Here is a 22,372-nt window from a genome sequence, read left to right as displayed (position 1 = left end):
GTTCCGTCCTCGCCGCGTTCTTCGTCCCCTTGACCCTTCTAATAATTCCGGCCGGCGCGGCGCGGCGCGGCGGGCCAATAGATATGGTAATGGGGCGATTGTTAGTTCGCTACGACTACGCGCATCCACAATCGTTAATGTCTCATCCTCTGTCAGTGACTGTCCTGAGCCAAAGTTCGTAACTCGTTAGTGGGTTACTCTCAGCATGGTCGCTTCATTTTCAACGGTGGCGAGCGCCTAAAGCGCTCACTAAAAATCCGGTGAGTTTCTAAAACGTAGCTCTCGCCAGGAAAACAAAGTAAAGTTAGGTAAAAAAATAATAATATTGGGGTATAAGTACATGATACATATATAACCTAATGTTTTTTTTAATAAATTTGTGACTAGCATGATTTTTTAATTATATAATATAATATTTCACTGCAGACTCTGCATTTGCCTAGAACGTTATTGAAATAATACTATGGCTATTAGTTACGGCTGTAAACTTTAATAGTATGTTATTTCTTTACTGATAAGTCTTTCCAGGGCCGTAGTTAGGGGCGGGGGTGGCATTATGGGGCAATACCTTACCTTGAAATACTAACGCCCTACCTTGATAATTAACTAAATTTAACATACATACTCGTAACTGCTCAATCAAAATATATGGAGCAGCGGGTTTTTTATTTCACGATTTGGAAATTGGTCCCATAGTAAGAGTTGTTCGTATTGATGGCTGGAATAACCCCCTTTTGAAATTTAAGAGAATTTTGTTACAATTTGTACATTACCCTAAAAATTACGTAAGTATTAACCTGACTCGTTCACGTTCACAAATAAAGAAAGCCAAAAATCAATTGACCAGATCAGATCTAGTAACATTTTTACCTACGCCCAAGTTGTAACCACATTTGCCCTGCCTTAAATACAATTCAAGTCTAGCTACGGCCCTGAGTCTTTCACATGTGTGAGTCCGCCTGGGTAGGTAACACTGCAATGTTTATTTCTGCCGCCAAGCAGCAGCGTGTAATCACTGTTGTGATTCGGTTTGAATGACATTGTAGCCAGTGTTGGACATAAGATAATAAGATATAACATTTCATGTCTCAGGATGGCGAACGCAGTGAAATACCAAACAATACTTTGCAATTCAAGTTCTCGGATAATGTTTCTACTGTTTATGGGTAATCGTATCGTTTTCCACTAACTGCAAGCTAGTCTCGTCATTCGAAGCAATGAAAAAAAAATACTTGTTCAGCTATTTCTAACAGGTTTATTTCGAAAAAAAAAATGTCTTTTGAAGCGTTTTTGTTTCGTACGTAGTATGAACAAAATAAATTATCAATAATTATTGATGATGACACTGAAATAATAGTAAATAATAAACTGGCAACCCCGGCGTTTGCACTCGGTGCTTCCTGTTTTATTTCAAAAACAAAACAAGCGCTATCGTGACGTTGTCGTATTGTTTGTGCAAAACAAAATAAAATATAAAACATGTCGCATGTTGATTTTTTGAGTGCGTAAATTTTTGTGTAACCGGGACATTTTCATCAAATATTTCGTTTGAAAAAATTCTAGTTGTTAGTATTACACGTAAAGTAAGTTATTATAATTTCATGCGCACATAGTAGTGCGTAATAATGATATCTCTGTAATATTTTGTAGCCATTGCATGTTTGTAAATTGTTATTTTATTGTGTAGATAATTTAAATGGACGGGTCAGTTGCGGATCACAGCGATTCTGATTCTGGCGAGAGTTGGACTCTGCTAGAGCCCTCGTCTCCGTATGCTGAAGAATCACCAGAATTATGTGACAATTTTGCCAGCCATGAAAGGTAGGAAATTTGCTACATACAATTTGATTTTCGCATACGTATTGAATATGTTTTGACAAGGGTCCTTGACCTTGACCTATTGGTATTTAATTCGTGTAACAGCATATACTTAATCTACAGTCACTGTATCCTAAACTCATGCAACGTAAAATTTGCATTTGTGGTTTTTATTACCACGATGACGCGCTATTAGGTACTTAAGGTATTATACCAACTTTGCAGAAAGTAACTCAGATATTAATTGGAAGGGGTTATGTATAAATACCTAATATTTCTTATGAAAGTGAGAATATAATATTTACCTAGTACAATAGCTTATAACATATGAGCAGTGAGTCTAAATGACAATACTGGTAATAATCGACATAATATTTTCTTAATTCCTATTCAAGCGTGAAGGAATTTGTTGCCCCAGTTCTATAAACACATAAAATGCAATCGGTACACCTGATTAAATAATAATAAGGTTCTCCTGAAATGTACAGCAGAAGGAAATTGACAGTAATTAGCATAAACATTATATTATTATAATTCAGGGTTGCATAAAATAATTAAGTTGTGGCATCATTATTGCACTTCAAGTATAAGCAATATCAGCTCTGATAACCATGTCCTAATCTCTGTGATAGCCTATAAGTACATGGTTGTCTGAGGTCCTAGCAAGTTGGTTAAATAAGGTATAAGTGTAAAGTTGTACTGTAGCCAGCTTTGCCTAAAATATATGTTGACTGTTTAAACTAAGGGGGAATTTGGTAGTATGTTCCAGAAAACTGTAATTGTGTGTTATTAAAATTTGAACAAAATTTATTTATAATATTAATATGTTGCCAGAAGCCTAAAAATGTTGCCCTATTTTCGTTATTACCCACATCCTGCCATAGAGGTTGTAAACCCACCCGTGATTATTTTGTTATTGTGATATTTTTCAAAGCTAACCACTAAACAATCACTAAATTACACCAGTATCAGATTTTAATTCTGAAGTTTATGATTTGCAAGCCTAGCCATAAAAACAAAATGACTGTTTTTTTTTAAATATACTCGACATTTATTAGCCTGACAATGTTCAGCTTATACAGACCTACCAGACTTCTGGATGAGTGCTTTAGGTGCTTGCAACCTTTTGAAATTAAGGGACCATGCTGAGGGCAACCCACTAACTGGGGGAGGATGGAGACATTTGCGGTTATGGAATGAACGAACTAATAACTATCTGTTACATAGTCATCAGCACGTGGGCTGTAACTAGTCCGGTAGACAGGGAACACTGCTAGGCAGAACTCCGGACTTGTGAAGTGATTGGAGTTTCAAGAACTCGCTTTTATGGCTAATAGCCGGTCTCTGGATCGGTCAGAAGAGAACGCGGCCGTCTCCATTTAACGCAGTTGAATGGAGTGCAAGAGTGTAGTCCCGAAATATTTCTAGGCTTTTATTGAAATAAAATTATTATTAATTATATTATTTTTTAATTTGTTAGTTTTTTATTACGTATTGTGCTTTGAGTTAAAGGCTAAAAATTTTATTTATAATTAAAATTTTACTACAACTCTGTACCCATTACGTTTTAGTCATTATGCTATCCACATAAATAATATCATGGTAATTAATATAATCACAACAGCCATTATCACAATGTCAATTTAATTGTGAAAATATTGTCTCATTACAATTTAACCAATTTAAATTTATTAATGATATACTTTACATGCTCTGCTTTTGGTAAAACAGTTTAAAATTAATTTATCTATTTTCAACTTACAGAGACACACCAGAACTTAATGCTGAGAAAGATGAAGACACAGATGGAATATCCATCATCAGTGATAGTGAACCTGAATCATCATCCCCCTATGAAATAAGCTTAGAAAAATATCATGAGGAGAGCCGTCCAACTGAACAACACACACCTCATTATATTTCGGTCACTCCACTTCCAACCAATAATATTGAACAACATGAATCTATAAGGAATGAGGATGACTTTTTAACTGATAATAATGGCAAGAACAAAACCTATGTTCATAGAAGGAACAAGCGACTAAGTACTGTCCTCAACATCATAATGCTGGGAAGTGTCATCACTGCTGCTGGTGTGGCTATAGGGCACATGTGGGGCGCCAGAAATGATTGCTCGATGCATACTACTCCTTCTGTGAATAAAATATTATCTAACTTATATAAACTCCAAGAAGAAAATGCTTACTTACGCAGCAAGCTCAAAGAACTCTCACTAATAAGTAACACACAGTTACACCGAAAATCGGGCACTGAGAAAGTAACACAGAAGCCACAAAGATGTAAGAAGGTTTATGAAGAGCCATTGAACAGCAAAATAACTGAAAAAATTACGAAATGTCTGGATAACAACGCCGAAAATATCTTGCAGAATCATTTCATACAACAAGAATATGAAAAAGAATTTCTAAATGACATAGATAAATTAAAAAACGTGTATAAACAGAATAAGAATTGGCTTGATGAAGAGATAAATAAAAGGATGAAACATGAAGAACAGTTGATAAAAAATAAAAGTGTATTGCAAAGCACTCAATTAAAGACTGTTCAAGAAGAACAGCCTGAAACACAAAATGATAACTCCATGATTCAAAATGACATTCATAATCCTGTTGTAGAAAATAAACCATTAGAAACAGATGATTCACAATTTGTAATTATTACTAATGTGGACAAGGATGAAGATATGAACAAAATATCTGAGGAAAAAAAAATTAGCTATGCAGATTCACTGAAAACAGAACAGCTAAAGCCCCAGTTCCAAAAAATACAGATCCCGGACATAAATAAATTTCATGCCAACATATTCAAAGAACGGATGACCAGTAAAAATAATAGAAAAGGTGATGGGTTTGATGCCTTAGAAATATCATTGAGTGATTTCAAATTTATTAAAGATGACAGATATATTGGACCTAAGAATAAGCAAGAGAGAAAGAAATACGACCGCCAAAAATTACATAAAAAACAAAAAAGGAAAAATAAATATGAGCAGTGGGAAATGAAAGGTGGTTATATGAAAGATTATGACGATATATCTACGGCTTCATCACAAGATAATGAGCATGCAAGAAATACAAATATTGTTAATAACTATGAACCAGATATTGTCATCAATCAACTGCCTGAAATTGACAAGACCACGGTTTTGGGAGGTAATGAACACAAGGCTAAACGCGATAAGTATTTTAGAAATGTTGATAAGAAGAATAAGGAAAAGGCCAGTAACAAAAACAAAGAATTAAATTGGTATGAAAAACGAGCAGCATTACGCTCCGAAGCAAGACAGAAACTTGAGCAAGAAATGTTTGGTGAAAGCACTCCAAATAATGCCGGTTGGTACTTCCGCCGCATGCAGAAGCGTGAACAGTGCCGCGCAAAGGGCGACAATACCACGTATAGAAAATTTTCGAAACGTCACATGAACTACAAAATAAAACATTAATGGCATTTTAGAGTTATTCATAAATAACAAGATCATTCTAAGAGTAGGATACAGTTCCACTGTTACTTGTGTAGGGAAATATTTTCAGATATTTATAGAATGATGTTAATGCACATTTTACATACCTACTTAATGCATAAGTGTTCTACATGGTTGCTTAGAGCTTTCCCAGTGCTTGGGCATTGTACATTTCAAGACCACGTGAAATATTTTTTCAATTTTCTATTTTTACTACTTATGTAATTTTAGATTCAATTGTATGTAACACTTTTCTACTTATTTAATAGTTTGTAAAGAATTGGCACATAGAGGCTGCGGCTAAATTATTAACTCGCCCTAGGATGTTGACTGTCATAATCAATAATTATAATTGTTTCCCTTTTAATGAAACATGTAAAATAGTCACTTGTCTCACCTAAAAAAATAATTATTGATGTCTCCAATATTACTCAGTATTTATTATACATTCTTGCCCTTACGGATTACACATCCCGTGATAGACTATTGCGATATTATAAAAATTAATAAGTATTAATAATAAAATCCGAAAATAATTGTTTTTATTTCCTTTCATTTTTTAAATTACCTATCACTCATTGCACAGCAGATTATCACTGTCCTGCTTTTGCCTTATCTCTTTAAGACCTAGTCTCGTATCAATCATTACGCACTAAAGTACTGCGATTTGCCTCGCGAGTCTTTGTTATGAACTTTTGTTAGACCAATGGTCTCAACTGTGCGCGCGCGTCTCTATGGGACCTTTCTGCGTTCTTAAAAACATGAGAACGTCCGAGCGCACTAATGTTTGTGATTAACTCTCGGCGCAACGTAATGTTTCTTTAGCCGCAGTAACGATTCTATGTTCGAGGATTCATAATAGATTCAGTCTAAGGAGGTTTCACTATAGCTGCACAATTTCTTATTATACAAAAATAAAAATACTAGTTTCAGTTCTAATATTTATTCATGCATTTATTAACATATTTTTGAACGTTAATCTAATCGTCGCCGATCGCTCCACTAAATACTAAATTAATCGCTGCATTTACGTCACCTGAAAAAGAACATATTTTACTGAAAAGATGAGTTTCCCTATGATGTTTTATAAGAAAGAATTATAGCAGAAGCAGCAGAAATACAAAAGGCAAGGCAAAAGTGGTACTTGCCCACACAGACTTACATTCAATAGATTTTTATATTTCTATAAGTTTAGACAGGTTAATGATTCGTTGCCATCTATGTAATCTTATTAATGCAAGTATAAGAAAGCATTATTTCTGTGTGTAGGGTAATACATGTAGTTAAGAAAGGGACCCCAATACCTATATAAGAAATAGGCACTTGCGGTAAAAAAAAATTCATTATTTTGCTTGATATGTTATAAGGAAATCAATATTCACCAGAACAAATTAGTAAAGCGCGAACATTGAGCGCGTCATCCAATAGTCCCATCTCGTGCATGTGTGTTAGCTGCGTTGAGAAGTCTTCGTCCCTTGCCACTGGACTCTGCGATGACGAAGCTAGAATTTTGACAAAAATAAAATGTTATGTAAGAATTATAAAACTTATTTATTTAACAAACATTACATATTAAACATCAAATTATAACTCCACGCATCTGCTCTACACAGTGATAGGAATGATAAAATATGGTTTGTAACAATGACTAAATATAAAGAGGACAGGCCTCAAAAGTTAGCTATATGAATAAGTTATATTTATGTTAGGGAAATCGACGCAGAATTGTCAATATATATGTCTATCTCTTTTACCCAAAGGTTATTTGGAACGCAATAAAAAAAGACAAAAATAATTGCTTTCTTCGAATATGGCACTATTTCGTTTACTTCAACACACTGGGACCGCCTTACGGCAGAAACGCCATTTATTGCAGCCCAGTCAGCAAGTTACATGTAGTGTCAGACGATGTAAACAAATCTTCATAAATATTGAATTTAAAGTAATATAATCATATTCTCAATTGTTCAGTGTGTTTATTAGTGTATTTGTTAAGTTTCGAAAATGACTCAGTGTTGTGTGAAAGGATGCAAATCGAATTCACGCAAGAAAGAACCCGAAATATCTTTTCATAGGTTAGTAACTGTTTTTACCGAAAATTAGTAAATATCTATACTATTATATAAAGCTGAAGAGTTTGTTTGTTTGTTTGTTTGTTTGTTTGAACGCGCTAATCTCAGGAACTACCTGTCCAAACCGAAAAATTCTTTTTACGTTGGATAGCCCTTTGTTCGTGGAGTGCTATAGGCTATATATCATCACGCTATACCCAATAGGAGCGGGGCAGTAATGGCTAATCTCAGGAACTACCGGTCCAAACTGAAAAATTCTTTTGCGTTGGATAGCCCTTTGTTCGTGGAGTGCTATAGGCTATATATCATCACGCTATACCCAATAGGGAGCGGGGCAGTAATGGCTAATCTCAGGAACTACCGGTCCAAACTGAAAAATTATTTTTGCGTTGGATAGCCCTTTGTTCGTGGAGTGCTATAGGCTATATATCATCACGCTATACCCAATAGGAGCGGGGCAGTAATGGCTAATCTCAGGAACTACCGGTCCAAACTGAAAAATTCTTTTGCGTTGGATAGCCCTTTGTTCGTGGAGTGCTATAGGCTATATATCATCACGCTATACCCAATAGGAGCGGGGCAGTAATGGCTAATCTCAGGAACTACCGGTCCAAACTGAAAAATTATTTTTGCGTTGGATAGCCCTTTGTTCGTGGAGTGCTATAGGCTATATATCATCACGCTATACCCAATAGGAGCGGGGCAGTAATGGCTAATCTCAGGAACTACCGGTCCAAACTGAAAAATTCTTTTTGCGTTGGGTAGCTCTTTGTTCGTGAAATGCTATAGAGTATATATCATCACGCTATACCCAATAGGAGCGGAGCAGTAATGGCTAATCTCAGGAACTACCGGTCCAAACTGAAAAACTCTTTTTGCGTTGGATAGCCCTTTGTTCGTGGAGTGCTATAGGCTATATATCATCACGCTATATCCAATAGGAGCGGAGCAGTAATGGCTAATCTCAGGAACTACCGGTCCAAACTGAAAAATTCTTTTTGCGTTGGATAGCCCTTTGTTCGTGGAGTGCTATAGGCTATATATCATCACGCTATGACCAATAGGAGCGGAGCAGTAATGGCTAATCTCAGGAACTACCGGTTTGAACTGAAAAAAATCTTTTTTGTGTTGGATAGCCCTTTGTTCCTGGAGTGCTATAGGCTATATATCATCATGCTATGACCAATAGGAGCGGAGCAGTAATGAAACATGTTGCAAAAACGGGGAAAATTATGAGTTTTGAGAGCTTCCATTGCCTGCGCTGCGTAAACGGTTAAAGTTATGCAACAATGATGTATGACGGGATTGTTTCACTTAAAAAAGTTCTAAATAATATAACAAAGTCCCCGCTGCATCTGTCTGCCTTAACGTGTTAAACTCAAAAACTACCTAACGTATTAAGATGAAATTTGGTATGGAGACAGTTTGAGACCCTGGGAAGAACATAGGCTCCCGGGAAACTACTATTTATAACGGAAAACTTTAGCCTGAAAAACTTTATAACGCGGGCGGAGCCGCGAGCAAAAGCTAGTCTTTGTATATTTACTTTTTGGATGTGTTTTTATCAATTAAAATTATATGTGGATCTTGTTTGATAAGCTTTGAACCCTTTTAGGCGTGATTTATATCCATTAAAATCATTATGTTTGTTTACACACGAGCTTAGGGATGGGTGGATTTGTTTAGAAATTATTGATATCGATATTTTAACAGACGTCCGTTTATCAGTTACGGTTTTTGTCTTTGAAAGAATGTTAGAGCACACATCAATATTGTATTATCCAGAACGACAAACTAAGTGAAATTAGAATATTTTTTAGAGTACCAAAAAATTAAAACCAAGGCAAAATGAATTGAGAATATTGGGCGACGTGATTGGAATCCTACACCAAATACATATATTCGTTCTTTACATTTTGAGAAGAAATGCATAAACCACACGTTTAATTAACGCGAGTAAAAGATAACTGTTTTCCAACAATATTCCCGATAAGTAAAATAGTAATGATTATTATACTTCACCTAATAGTAATATTACTTTAATATATATGAATAAAATTAGAATTGTTAGATAAAAGAATAGATAAACATAAAAGAAACAACATAAAGATGAAATGTAAGATATATTTTTACAACTAGCGGTCTTATGTTTCGAGCAAGCTTTGCATGCACGTAAATAGATATATAATCATATTGTTGTTATTGCAAATAATTATTATAATTGATTATCTTAACCACCATCTTTACGCTCATTGATTTTAGTTTGCTGAAACATAGTTATGTTTCTCGATTAACGAGCATAATAATAAAATAAAATAAAACCAACCAAATAATTGCTGGCTACGCTATCTTATTCCATTCATCATGTATTAAGTAAATATCTTAATCTGTACCTTAAATTTTTAGCAAGGAATAGTGTAACATACAAATATAGATCAAACACAACTGGATGATTGTCACAACAGGTACTGCTTTGTTTAACAATTGTTACTTATAAATCAGTTTCAGTTTGTTTGTTTATATTATGGTTTGTTATATTTATATTATGGTAGAACCTAACCCCTTTCGTATTTGATCTTTTTTGGGCTTGTTTGTCTCTCTTTTAATTCTTCGATGTCCATAGAAAATTTTCGGTACTAGCATATCACTATTGTAAGGGGCGGAGTCGGCGCCATTTTATGCATTAAATGTGCCGCATGTCACGTGACGATATCACTCATCCTCTATACTCTTTTATCATTGGTTTGTAACCACTGCTTGACATAGGTAATTTGACAATGAATCATAAATCATTTATGAATATAGCTATGGGAAAGTAGTACCAGCTGTGCTTTGTTCCATAGGAGTTCCGCTGTTACTTCGGGTTGTTCCGGCTCTGTTGATAGCTTCCGAAATAGCCTCACTGAACATTTCTGGTGTGATCACAGATCGACTGGCACCTGTATAAGAAAATAAAATTATACTGTAACTGCAATGCTGCCAATATATTAATTTATTTATATAACTGGCTTTTTAAACTGTTACCACTTATGACATTGGATGTATATATGGCTGTATATTGAACTACATTTTCACTTTCAATATTTTTATATACTGTGTTCCAAGTTCTATACAAAATTTATTATGTTCTATATAAATTAGTACAAGCTAGGTGGACAAAACAAATTCCATAAGAAACATTTTATCCCTTGGTTCTTTACATTGGGCTAGTTTGCTGAGTAGTACAATACTGACCTCCAGTGGGCGTGCCGGACTCTGTAGCGGACTCCGTGGTGCGGCTGGACTCGCCGGCGGCCTGCAGCAGCCGCAACAAGCTGTCGTGGCTGCCTCGGCTACGGCTGCTTGAAGACGACACCGCCTCCGTCGCCGCCTATTTTGTACAATTATTAGCAATACCTACTTATTATGGCTGCTATCAAATAACAATAGGTACTTTAACTCTATGTGAGTTTTAACTATGTGGACAAATTTTATAAACTCATTATATTTTTTATAAACATAATATCCAGTTGTATCATAAACTGTAAATAATCTCTTTCCGTCTTTCTTACAATATACATATATATCTAACATGTCCCATTCGTGTCAGCAGCTAAATTTTAGTTAATACCTGCAAAGCAGCTGCTAATTGTTCCTGTGTAATTGGATTCCTCTCACCCTCTTCATTCTCTTCCTCTTCAGCATCTTCGTCTTCAGACAATGCTTCTAATGAGTATGCAAATCCAGATGTGGGAACTGAAAAATTTATTTCATTTCAATAAAAATTATATAATAGTTTATCTATAGCATGGATGTTGTGGATGTGGAATTATTTTATCTTTACATAAAAGGGTATTTTACTGATATAATTTTTTGACATTTAATATGTTACCTGCAATACAATATGCTTCTAAGTGAAAGATCTACCTATTATGGTATTAAGTGAAAGATCTACCTAATATCTTAAACTGGGGTGAATGCATGCTTATTTTAGATCAACATGTGTACTGTATATTACCATTATCATTACAAGTGGCAGCGTTGGTGCGTGACCTAACAAGCCTGGTGAGGTGTCGCAGCGCAGCCGGCAGCTCGGGGTGGGCGTCCGCGCCGCGTCGCATGGTTTGCACGTTGGCGCCCAGTGCTGCCAGCAACTCCACCTCATGCAGGATCGACAAAGCCACGCAGTCCTCACCCAATGAGGGTGCCTGCTCGATTATCTCCGCCATCACTGATTCATCATTAAGTAACTGAAAATTAACATGTGAAACATAACAATAATAATAATAATGCTTTATTCATCCTCTGTAATTTTAAGGTGACAGATAATTATATTTTATGGTGAACTATTTTACACTTGGAGTAATCCATTATTAACTAACATATGGACTTGTGTTACCTGCATAGCTCTAGTCCAGCCGGGAGCATTAGGAGTGCACCCTAGTGTCCGCAGTGACGCATTTAACTGCTGCAGCTCAGTGTCAGTGTATGTTGGAGGAGGGGCTGGTGGAGCTTGGAATTTCTTCTTTACCACATGTACCATTTCACCACTCTTTACACCACTATCCGAGAGGGTTGTATTATCCTTCAAGATTTTGCCATGGTGTATTAACTCTAAAATTAAGAATTTCAGTTGATATTGGCATACTTATAACTAACTAGGTATTGGCAGAAGCTTTGCCTACATGCAGACACTTTCATGCTACAGAAGTCCACAGAAATTCTCTTCCTCCATTTTAATTGAATTAAATAAATAAAACATTGTGACACCAGCACAACCTATTTAAAGTCAGATAAAAAATAAATATTTTTTCATGGGAGCCAAATTGCTTGGATATGGAAAGGTCTGTGTTAATCCAATACATGGTCTAATTGTGTGCCAAATTCCATCCTAATCCCTTCAGTTGTTACTACATTTATAATGCCAAGCTAAAAATACTTTTTTTCGAAAATTAAAATTTCATTTTTAACCTACATCTATTCTTATAACTTTTGCTATTTAACATTTGTTTTCTTTCAGTTGTCTAGTACCAGTCTATGATTATAAATTAATTACCAATACCACTAAATAAATCTGCATATAATTAATTGCATGACAATTGACAAATACAACCAGCCAGTGATCAATTATATTAAAACATGAACCCATTAAGACAATAGAAGAAGTTTCTCACAAAATCAATAAAAGGTATAATTCATACAATGGATTTTTCTTTAATATCTTCTCAGTATGGCATAAATCAAATGAAATACAGGTCAGTATTAAAATAGGGATCTTTCTTTCTTCTGATCTGATCTTTGTATATTACATTATTTAGATATCTTTTAAATTAACCTACATTATAATTAGCATTTTTACAGAACACTCTTATAAGAAAATATTTAAAATTTACAAAAATATATGATCTGGCTCACCCAAAGATGATGACGGCAGATTAGTCTTTTTTTCAGCTTCGCTTCGTAGAGATTCAACAGTATTTTCTAGTGCGAAATTTTCCAGTTTAAACCTTTCTATTGGTCCTGGTTTTACTTTAATGCCAAGAAATATACACGGCTGGTTGTCCATTGTGTTTAAGATGCTGAAAATAGAAAAAAGTAATAGTTAAGTATGTAATTTCTTGCTAAAAGCTTGATACGAAGTGTAAAATACACGTAGTTTGCTGTTTACCTATGTATTCGTCTCAAAAATGAATTCTGCAAGATGTGTCGATAGTCCTCTTGAATTATATCAAAACTTCAAAGCTCAAAAGTAAAAAGCAAATAGAAAGAAAGTTACATTCATGAATTTTACTACACCAAATACTACACTGTACATAGTTCTTTTTGGTACACAGGAAAATTCCAGTTCTTTACTTCAGTTTCTGAATTCTGTTTGTCATTTCCGAAGACATTTCAATTTGTCATTTCCAAAGAATGTTTGCACTTACGATCTTGATTTTACCCTAGATTTTGTAAGGAAAATGCCTTAAAAATACAAAATTGCTAGAACATTATAATACAAAATTGGTTTCATATAAAATAGGTATGTAAATACAACTCGACCCTTTCTAGGCGATTTTTTCCTGAATCCACTTATAAAAGTCTAACAATGATCCTTGCTACGGCTACAAAAACAAGATTACCGAAATTCTCACAAATTCCTTACTATGGCAAAAATAATCCCTTGATCTATACATTAAACTATTTCGCCCCGAAAAAAAAATTATCCCTGAAAGTGGAGACACTGTTTGAAACTTGACCCAGGAATGGTTCAGAAACCTTGAATCAAACACGCCGTTACAGAAACCGTTTTTATGGTGACTGCTATTGCCAATATTATTAATCTGTGGAAGAATGATGACAAGTCATATGCACACTGATTTGACAATTTTGACATCTACCTATGTCAGCCTGTCATAAATGCGTAGATTTCTGAAAATAGATTTATCTATGTGGAAAATGTCTTTATCGACATGATTTCTTTGAGTAATTTATGTAAGTTTTGTAGAGCAAACATATTTTTACTATCAACGTCTTGACATGTTGGTAAAATGACTTGAAAATGAAGAACGGATGTAACGAAATATTGGAGGCTAAAATTGTTGAGAGAAATGAACGTGCCAAAAAACTTTATCGGTAAGTTTTATTATTATTAACTGTTACTACAATGAAACTACTTATATATCTTACATTAATGTGAAACGTCTTAGTTCAAAGTCGAGCACATCAATATTATTGTGACTGATTTTAAAAATGTTTGTTTTGTTTTAGCTATGTGACTGATGTAGCGAGGCGTGTTGGTGAGCTAACATCTGCAAGTCAGTCTATAGTAGAGCTCTTTTCCATCAAAATTGAGGTCCAACGGCAGAAGCTTCGAGACTATTGTGAAAAATTGCTGTTTCTCGATCCTTTGAATTATGGAAAAAAAACTTTAGAATTGCTTTGGCGAAAAGTCTACTACGACACTATTACTGCGGCCAAAAAGTTAAGGGAATCTGTCAGCGATAGTGATAGTTTCCTCTACTCACATATAGAATGTGGAATCGGTCATTTTAGTTCTCTCATAGAGAGAATCCAGACAGAATTTACTATATCTTTTAAAGAGCATGTTTATGTAGCCATCCATGATGAAGAAGAAGTTCAAGAATTCAAAACAGCAACAGATGATGAGCTACAATTTGGTAGATCTGCCTTACATTCATGTTTCATATACTTAGGGGATCTCAGTCGTTATCAAGTTGAGATTTTCCAAGCTGTTGACCCTTCCATAGCTGCACGTTATTATCTTTTGGCTGCACATATTGAACTGAGTCTGGGAATGCCTTACAATCAACTTGGCAATTTATATTTGGACAAAAATTATAATTTAGATTCTGTATGCTACTATATACAATGCTTAAATTGTGCATCTCCATTTGAAGGGGCTATGGGTAACTTGACAAAAATATTTGAAAAGAATATTCAATTTGATGAAACATGTAATGTAACAGAAACTTTAACTCAAACTGAACATGTACAGAATACCATAGTCAATTTTCTATCTCTTATTGAGATTTGGTATCTAGGGAAAAGTGACACAAACATACCACAAAGGTGCAATGCACTTGCACATGAGTTTAAACTCTGTATGGGTTTTAGTAAACCATCATTACCAGATATAAATAAGAATTACAATGATTACATCCAAGCTATTGATGAAGAGAATACCAACCCAACTTATTTGAATTCTAACATTATTCAAAAAATTGTGCAAATTTGCTTGTTTACTCATGCAAAAATGATTGAAACTGATGAATCCAAAGCTTTTGCTTGTAAAGCTTTCACACTAGCCTTGTTGTCTCAACTTTTACAAAAGCTTTTGAAGCAGTTGAACTACATTGGACTAATAAATCCAGCTTCAAAATATATTAAACACTCAGCCATTCAAGAAAATGAGTCTGATACAGTTAACAAGAAAATTGAACAAGATTTAGTACCAGAGATAGATGATAATAAAGTTAATGGAGATACAGAAACTCAAGAAAATGACATCACAAAACAAACTGAAACTGAAGGTGACCATAAACACAGCACACATAATGGGGACACCAAGAACAACATAAAGAGGACTCTAACGAAAAGGCGTCGAAGAAGACGTGTTGCTTCTTCGGAAAGCTCTGATATGAGTGATGCTGAAACTGGCAGCAGTGATATTGACTCTAATAACTCAGGTTCAGATGATGAAAATTTATCTGACTCTTCGTTCCAATCTGAAGATGAGAAACAAAGTGAGGAATCTGATAATGAAAAAGATGATGAAGATTTGTCTGATAAAAAAGTGGAAAGTAATGCCGTTCCCAAAACTGATAGTAAGACCAATGAGAATGAAGGTGATGCTTGCAACAAGAATAGTACAGTCAATAATTACAATCCCAATAAAAGCATGCATGAACTGAATGTATCTGAACTACAGAACTTTCTACAGGGTGATAACATTCTAGCCAGCATTAAATTACTCCAAGACTGGGTTTTACTTGAAAAAGATTTAATTCTTTCATGTGGGGACAGCGGAGAATCACTTTTTCAGTGTGTTGTTGATTTACTGAACATTTTCACTTTCTACTTTAATATCAAAGGAAATGAGGAAGATGGAAATAAATGTCATATATTGGTATTTGCCAAATCTATGGCCCAAAAATTAAAACTGGAATATAAAAAAATACCATTACCTGAAGATATAAATTTACGGGGTACTAACATTTGTAAGTTTGACAAAGATGCTGCTGAATGGCAAATCTTAGATAAATACAAACTGACTGTGTATGAAGAAAACATCATAAGAATACTGAATTTCATTGACTTTGGTAATCAAATAGCAAAGATTGTTCCTAGAATTCGATTTAACAGATCATTGAAAGTGTTTTACTTAAAAAAGAGCTCACTGCCAAAATTGAACACCAAACTTAGCCACAAGAGAAGCCGCGAGTGGCATAATTCAAAGAAACAACATGTAAGTGAATTCCAATTGGGAAAAATCTATAACATAATGTAAATAATGGAGATTCTAAAGTAGTTTCTTATTTTTTAGGCGGAGTCCAGTGAGAGCGGTTTGTTGCGGCAGCTTGGACGACTGTGGCTGGCGTCACAAGTCCGCGAACTGGAACGCTCTGGCCAATCGGCTACACCTGCTCTACTAGTCGTCGATACGGCAGCACTCAACAAGCATCTCCGTCGAGTGAAGCAACTAGTGCGCGCCCGAAATTTCGTCTTACTGATCCCTACCATTGGTGTGTATAGTTGGTTTAATTTATTTTATCTTGACACATTCATTCTAATTGTTTCATAATTATATTTCTTTTCCATTTAAAATTATTAACTAACCAATGTTGTACAACAGTGTCTTTGTTTGAAATTAATATTTTAACTCACATCACTTATAAAATAGCTTTAATAGGTAACAACTAGCAAACGCTTAATGGTTTCGTCAAACAGTAGGCGGGGCAGGACGGCGACTCTGGCACTCAGTTCTATGTAAGTAAGTCAGAACTGAGTGCGGCGGCTCTATATTCTATAAATAATTACAGCTACACAATAACTAAACAAATTTAAAATTTCACATCGCCTTTAAACTTTTGTGTCTCTATCAATAATAATTATCTTTTACTAAAATAAACTTCAAAATGTTAAGTTTATTTTTAATAGAGAAAAAATTATATTTCGATTGAATTAAATGTGTGGAAGCCTTTTGAAATTTTTACTTGTTCAGCTACTTTACAACAGCCAAGCGTCGCGTCGCCGTCTTGGCACGTCCGGTGTGCGACGAATCCATTGCTAGGTACGACGACTGCGACCCGAACACCTGTTACGTTTTTGGTGCACATCGCTAACTCGGCGGTAGACTCAAATTCAAAGTTTATTGCACTCCACAATCATTTTATGTAAAAGATGTCACATTTTAATACACGTGACATAATCGAGGACCCTTTCAAACAAGGCCATTGTTTTTTTTTTTACCTCCGAGTATGTTACAAAAAGATCTCCTAGGATGCCGGTCCACACGCCACCTGTGTTAAATTAGTATCTTTTAAAACACACTTATAATGTTGGTGCATATTCATAATGCTTATTTTTACACGTGTAGCGAGTGCGGTCACACTGATGCTTGAATTCGCTACACGAGTTTGGATTATTAATCTTTTGAACATATCAAGCTTATTAACCCAAACTAGATGAATGGCACTTACTTACTTGTTGATAAATTTTTGGCGCCACAGTCAAATCCAATTTTTTTATTCAGTACATAGTGGTTAAATATTGCCGTAAATTTTAGTGTTGCAGGAATTGGACAATTTGAAACGTGAACAGAGCACCGCTCGAGATGCTATACGTTGGCTGGAGCTTCAGTTAAGGAGCGGATCAAGATTTTTACGTGCACAACGTCCAGGCCAGACGAAGCCTCTCCCGCTATTGAAATATCCTCGCAAAGCTCCTCCGCACATCTACAATTTCATCCAGATTTTAGAGTTCTGTAATCACTTTATTGCTGATGAAAAACATGGAAACGGGGATTCCGATAATTCATTGCAGGGTAAATCGACACCTTTACTTATTTTACTGGTTGGTGGTGAACCCGGCAGTGATGAACAGTATAAGGAGTTCAGTGTTACTGGAGCAGCTCAATCAGCAGGGATAACAGTAGAGCAGATCGGTGATTTCTACACCAAATGGCGTCAAACTGTACACAAGAATGGCAAAAAAAGATGAACAGTTGTCATTGGATCGAGGTTTAGTCGGCAACAAAAGGAACAGCAAGTAATGCTCTTCGGTTTCGATAAAAGATTTGCATTGTCTCCCGTTGAGAACAGACACGTCCACGCGTCGTAAGGGCAATGGCAAAAGTATCGTATATTAATAACGTCGTAATTGATAAGCCTGGTTTGTCGGGGATTTACAGATGGGTACAACGTTTACAGGCTATTTTTGATGTGTTTAAATAACTGTCTATTCTCATAATCATTCATTTTCCATTAAAAATGCATACTCGTGGCATATTAATTCAGGTCCATTACATTTTTATTTTCGCCAAAAGTATAATAAAGACTTGGTATTACGCCAATTGTTACATACTTTATTGCTCCATTATCATTCTTATTTGAAAATTTGTTTTTCATTATAATAAACATTCCCACTATATAACTATTGTTTTCATTTATTTCACCACAGAGTCCTAAAAGGGTGTTGATGGACAAGCGAGCCATATGCTCGCGGTAAACATTGCGGCCATGTTACTCGCAACTCGTACGTGATACACGGGCGAGCCAAATATTTGCTTTTTACACTTGAAGCAACATGTGTACGTAAATTTTGATTTGGTGGTAAATAATAATAAGCGCTCAGATGAGGAAGTTATAGGTTATTTTGGAATAACTATCATTACAATATATATTTTTTTATAAGCGGACTGTTCATTTTTATTATTGTAATAGGTGTTGCTCATGGCTTTTCCGCTACAAAAATCGCTAAGTCACTGTAGTGATCCATAGCGCCATTTGTACGACGCCATCGCCAACTCTACGTCAGCGTTGCCAACTCTACGTCTTTTTACGTAGATCTACGTATTTTAAGCCTTTTCTGGAAACCTACGTACTTAAGTCCCAGAATCTACGTATTTTCTATCAATTGTACAAATTTGCAAAATAATATATCTTATTAGGCTGAATGGACATAGTTTCCTACTTTCGCGAAAAAAATTAATAAACGTTCGGTTTCATACTAACTAGGGGTCGCAAACCGATATCCCGGATTTCGAAAATACCGGACCAAATTAAGAACTTCAAAATACCGGTATTGATTTTACAAAAACCGGGATTTTAGGTATTTTCTAAAAATAAAATTCGGTACAAAATGTGTGTATAATTATAAATTTCTCGTTTTAAATCGCAAAAATTTAAGATGCTTGCAATTTCATTCATTAGTATATGCGTATATTCTATAAAGAGCGAGCAAAATACATGGCTTATGGCTATATTGCTATTTTGTTTTGTTCGTTTCATAGCGGTGTTAACTGTTAATTGTTATTTTTATTAGAACTTATTAGAAATATTTTTTGTTCTTTAAAGTCTATCCTCATTATTCATAGACGTTATTTATCTAAGGACGGAGCATTGCTGTGATAACAAGTCTGTTTCTCAGTGCTAACGGCATGGCAGCCTTCGCAGTGCGTAGACGTAGGGCCGTTGTGATTGGCTAATATTGTGATACAACTTGAATCTAAGTTTGCTGTCAGATTAACAAAGCTGAACAAACAGCAAGCTGTCAGATAAACAAAGCTGAGAAACATAACAGGGGGTATAGATGTAAAATACAACCTGTTTAAAAGCCTTGAGCTGCCTACAATAATGGCCTGGTATTTCTTGGCAATTTTGCGGCGTGTACCGAAATTGCCTTATTTACCCTTTCTACAGCTGCGGACATACAATCGACTTGCTCCTGAGAATAAATTTGCAAGTCATCAGCATACAGATGGTACGCACATTGAAGATTTTGTGTTAAGAGGTTTATGAAGATACAGAACAATAATGGGGAGAGTATGCCGCCTTGAGGGACGCCACAGTCTATATCACGCCTGCTAGACGAAGAATCGTCTAGGCGCACCAACTGTTGGCGTCCCTGAAGATATGACGAGAACCAATTCAGTGCCGTGGGTGGAATCATAAGGTGGGAGAGGTTTGAAAGAAGAATGTCGTGACTGACTGAAAACAGTGACTTTGGAATCCTCCATGCCCGCCCTAGCGCCCTATCGCCAGTCACTTTGAGGAGTGCAGTAATAGTGCTATGGCCAGGCCTGAAGCCGGACTGGAGTGGGCACAGTAGGTTGTTTTGGTGCACATGCTCAGACAGTTGCTTGTGAGCACAGGCCTCGAGCACTTTCGAGAGAAAAGGAAGAATAGATATGGGACGGAAATGCTTAGCAAGTGATGGGTTAAGGATTTTAGAAAGAGGGATAGCAATAGCTCTCTGCCACAAAGACGGAAAGATACCAGTGCTGAGGGAGGCGTTAATGATATGGGACATGATTAGTAGAAGTTTATCCAGGATAGGGATTATCATGCGACGATTGATGTTGTCAAAGCCAGTGGCATTGGGTTTAATGGACAGGATGACTTTTCTAATTTCACCCAACGGCACAGAAGAAAAATGAAAAATATTAATGTTAGGCCTGGATAGACCTGCTAAGAAATCCATGGTACGACGCCTGGTTTGATGATCAATCATGGTAACAGATGTGAAATGTTGATGAATGTCATCCAAACCAATAGTCGCACCGTGGAGATCTATGTTTTTAACTTTGCCAATACCCAGAGTTCCGAGGAATCTCCAGATACTGGCTGGCGAGGAAGAAGAAATATTACTGAAAATGTGTCGGCGTTTAGCATTACGTATCATCTGGTTACACCGATTCCTTGCAGCTTTAAAAAGGCACCAGTTCTCCTCCGAACGATCCCTTCTGTATTCGCGAAAAGCCCGATTCCTTCTTCTCATCGCCATCCTAACCCCACGTGTAATCCATGGTGCAGGAGGACGTTTTAATTTAATTTTCTTTAAAGGGGCATGGGTATCAAAAAGTGACAGTGCGGTTGAAAATTGCGACTTTATCGTCAACAGAGGTGGCTGCCAATAGGTGATCCCAGTTAAAGTTAGCAGCGTCTTCTTTCAGCTTTTCAAATAATCAATACGACCAAAACTACGCAAATGCAATATCTTAGAGGGGAACTTGGGAGGTTTTAGAGCGTAAGATATGTAGATGAGATCATGGTGAGAGAAGCCAGAAGCGGGAAATTGACCGTGGGCGAAAACAGGGGAAGGAGCAGAGGTGAGGATAATGTCAAGCCAAGTGTTGTGACCATCCATATTATGGTGGGTGGCTTGCAGTGGTAGGACATGCAGTTTACCAGTGTCAAGCACAGTAAAGAATTTACGAGATCGGGAAGAGTGGCTGGCAAGGAGATCAGTATTTAAATCACCCATGATGATGTGATGAGCATATTCTGATCTTATAGATTCCAGAACTATTTCCAAACTGGAGAAGTAATCAAGAGATGGGGGACAGTAAATAACACCTAGTAAGGTTTTCACTCTCTTGACCCAAACCTCAAGAAACAGAAATTTCGCATAAGCAGAATAAGAAGCAGAGGAAGGTATTACTGTTTTATATTTCAGGTCGCTACATAAATATATAGCGTCTCCGCCCCGTCTCCTATCAACTCGATCATTTCTAATTAAAATGAAACCAGGGAGGAGGTAAAGGGTAGAAGGAAGGTGAGGTTTGAGCCAGCTCTCAGAAATCAGAACGGCATGAACGTTGGCTTACGAAAAGTAATCTCTTTTCATTCAGCCTTTAACTAACCACTAAGCTGTCATTAAAATTTGACATTTAATTACTAACTTAAATGTATATTTCCTATTTTTATAATATTTCTTCAAATACCGGAAATACCGGTTGTGAAAAATGGTCCGGTATTGCGACCCCTAATACTAACGCACACTCGCCTCGCCATCCGCCATTGTTACTCAAAGGCTGATTTTAGTCTCACGCTCACTAGTTTATTGGTCTCTGACGCTCACCGTCAGCGCTCATAGCTCAGCGCGTAGTTTGTTAGCGCTGAGGCTCAGCGTGACTCGTTTTAGTATCGTATTGACCGCCTTAATGTACAGACGACGACCAAAATGCGGAGTGTATTAATTATTGCTGCTTTATACTATCTATCCCAAAAATCTCAATTTTCATCCATTGATTGAGCAGAGAGCCGTTGCAGAAGAATTTGTCTTGTTATATGACTACGTATAAATTTGATTTGCCTGAAAAAGATAATAAAGACTGAATAAAAATTACTATTAATGTGGGATTTTTTTGTTTCAAAAATGAATTCATCGTATTTTTTTTATGTTATACCACATGTAGATAATGTAAAAATCAACAATTATATGTATCGGTTACAGGAATGTAGAATATTATTTTTGTTAGCAGAAATATCTCATACCGAAGTGTTGTCAGCTGTCTGCT

The 22,372-nt window shown here is 36.0% G+C and overlaps 3 protein-coding genes across 4 annotated transcripts; 2 read left to right on the top strand and 1 right to left on the bottom strand.

Annotated features, from left to right (window-relative positions):
* Nucleotides 1-1,351: 1,351 nt before the first annotated feature.
* Nucleotides 1,352-5,840, top strand: LOC115442721. 2 transcript variants are annotated; one of them, XM_030167855.2, is made up of 3 exons: nt 1,352-1,583; nt 1,688-1,821; nt 3,583-5,840. In XM_030167855.2, the coding sequence occupies exons 2-3, from the start codon at nt 1,697-1,699 to the stop codon at nt 5,279-5,281; spliced, it is 1,824 nt and encodes a 607-aa protein (XP_030023715.2). In that variant the 5' UTR covers nt 1,352-1,583; nt 1,688-1,696; the 3' UTR covers nt 5,282-5,840. The 2 variants fall into 2 exon arrangements, with proteins under 2 accessions (XP_030023715.2, XP_037292392.1); XM_037436495.1 differs by having other exon boundaries at nt 1,404-1,565.
* A 386-nt stretch (nt 5,841-6,226) lies between these two features.
* Nucleotides 6,227-13,526, bottom strand: LOC115442720 (ubiquitin-like protein 7). The gene is made up of 9 exons (XM_037436496.1): nt 13,019-13,526; nt 12,766-12,929; nt 11,750-11,964; nt 11,369-11,600; nt 10,982-11,106; nt 10,606-10,741; nt 10,194-10,310; nt 6,682-6,801; nt 6,227-6,335 (listed from the first exon to the last, which is right to left on the bottom strand). Exons 2-9 carry the CDS (start codon nt 12,914-12,916, stop codon nt 6,280-6,282), a joined length of 1,152 nt encoding a protein of 383 aa, XP_037292393.1. The 5' UTR covers nt 12,917-12,929; nt 13,019-13,526; the 3' UTR covers nt 6,227-6,279.
* Nucleotides 13,527-13,714: 188 nt separating this feature from the next.
* On the top strand, nt 13,715-18,505 carry LOC115442726 (protein SMG5). Its single transcript, XM_030167863.2, has 4 exons — nt 13,715-13,965; nt 14,101-16,318; nt 16,397-16,595; nt 17,639-18,505. Exons 1-4 carry the CDS (start codon nt 13,892-13,894, stop codon nt 18,070-18,072), a joined length of 2,925 nt encoding a protein of 974 aa, XP_030023723.2. The 5' UTR covers nt 13,715-13,891; the 3' UTR covers nt 18,073-18,505.
* Nucleotides 18,506-22,372: the final 3,867 nt, after the last annotated feature.

This window comes from Manduca sexta, chromosome 8, assembly GCF_014839805.1.
Source record: "Manduca sexta isolate Smith_Timp_Sample1 chromosome 8, JHU_Msex_v1.0, whole genome shotgun sequence".
Taxonomy (NCBI): Eukaryota; Metazoa; Arthropoda; class Insecta; order Lepidoptera; family Sphingidae; genus Manduca; species Manduca sexta.
Note: the sequence above shows the minus strand (reverse complement) of the source record. Positions and strands in the feature narration are given on the sequence as shown.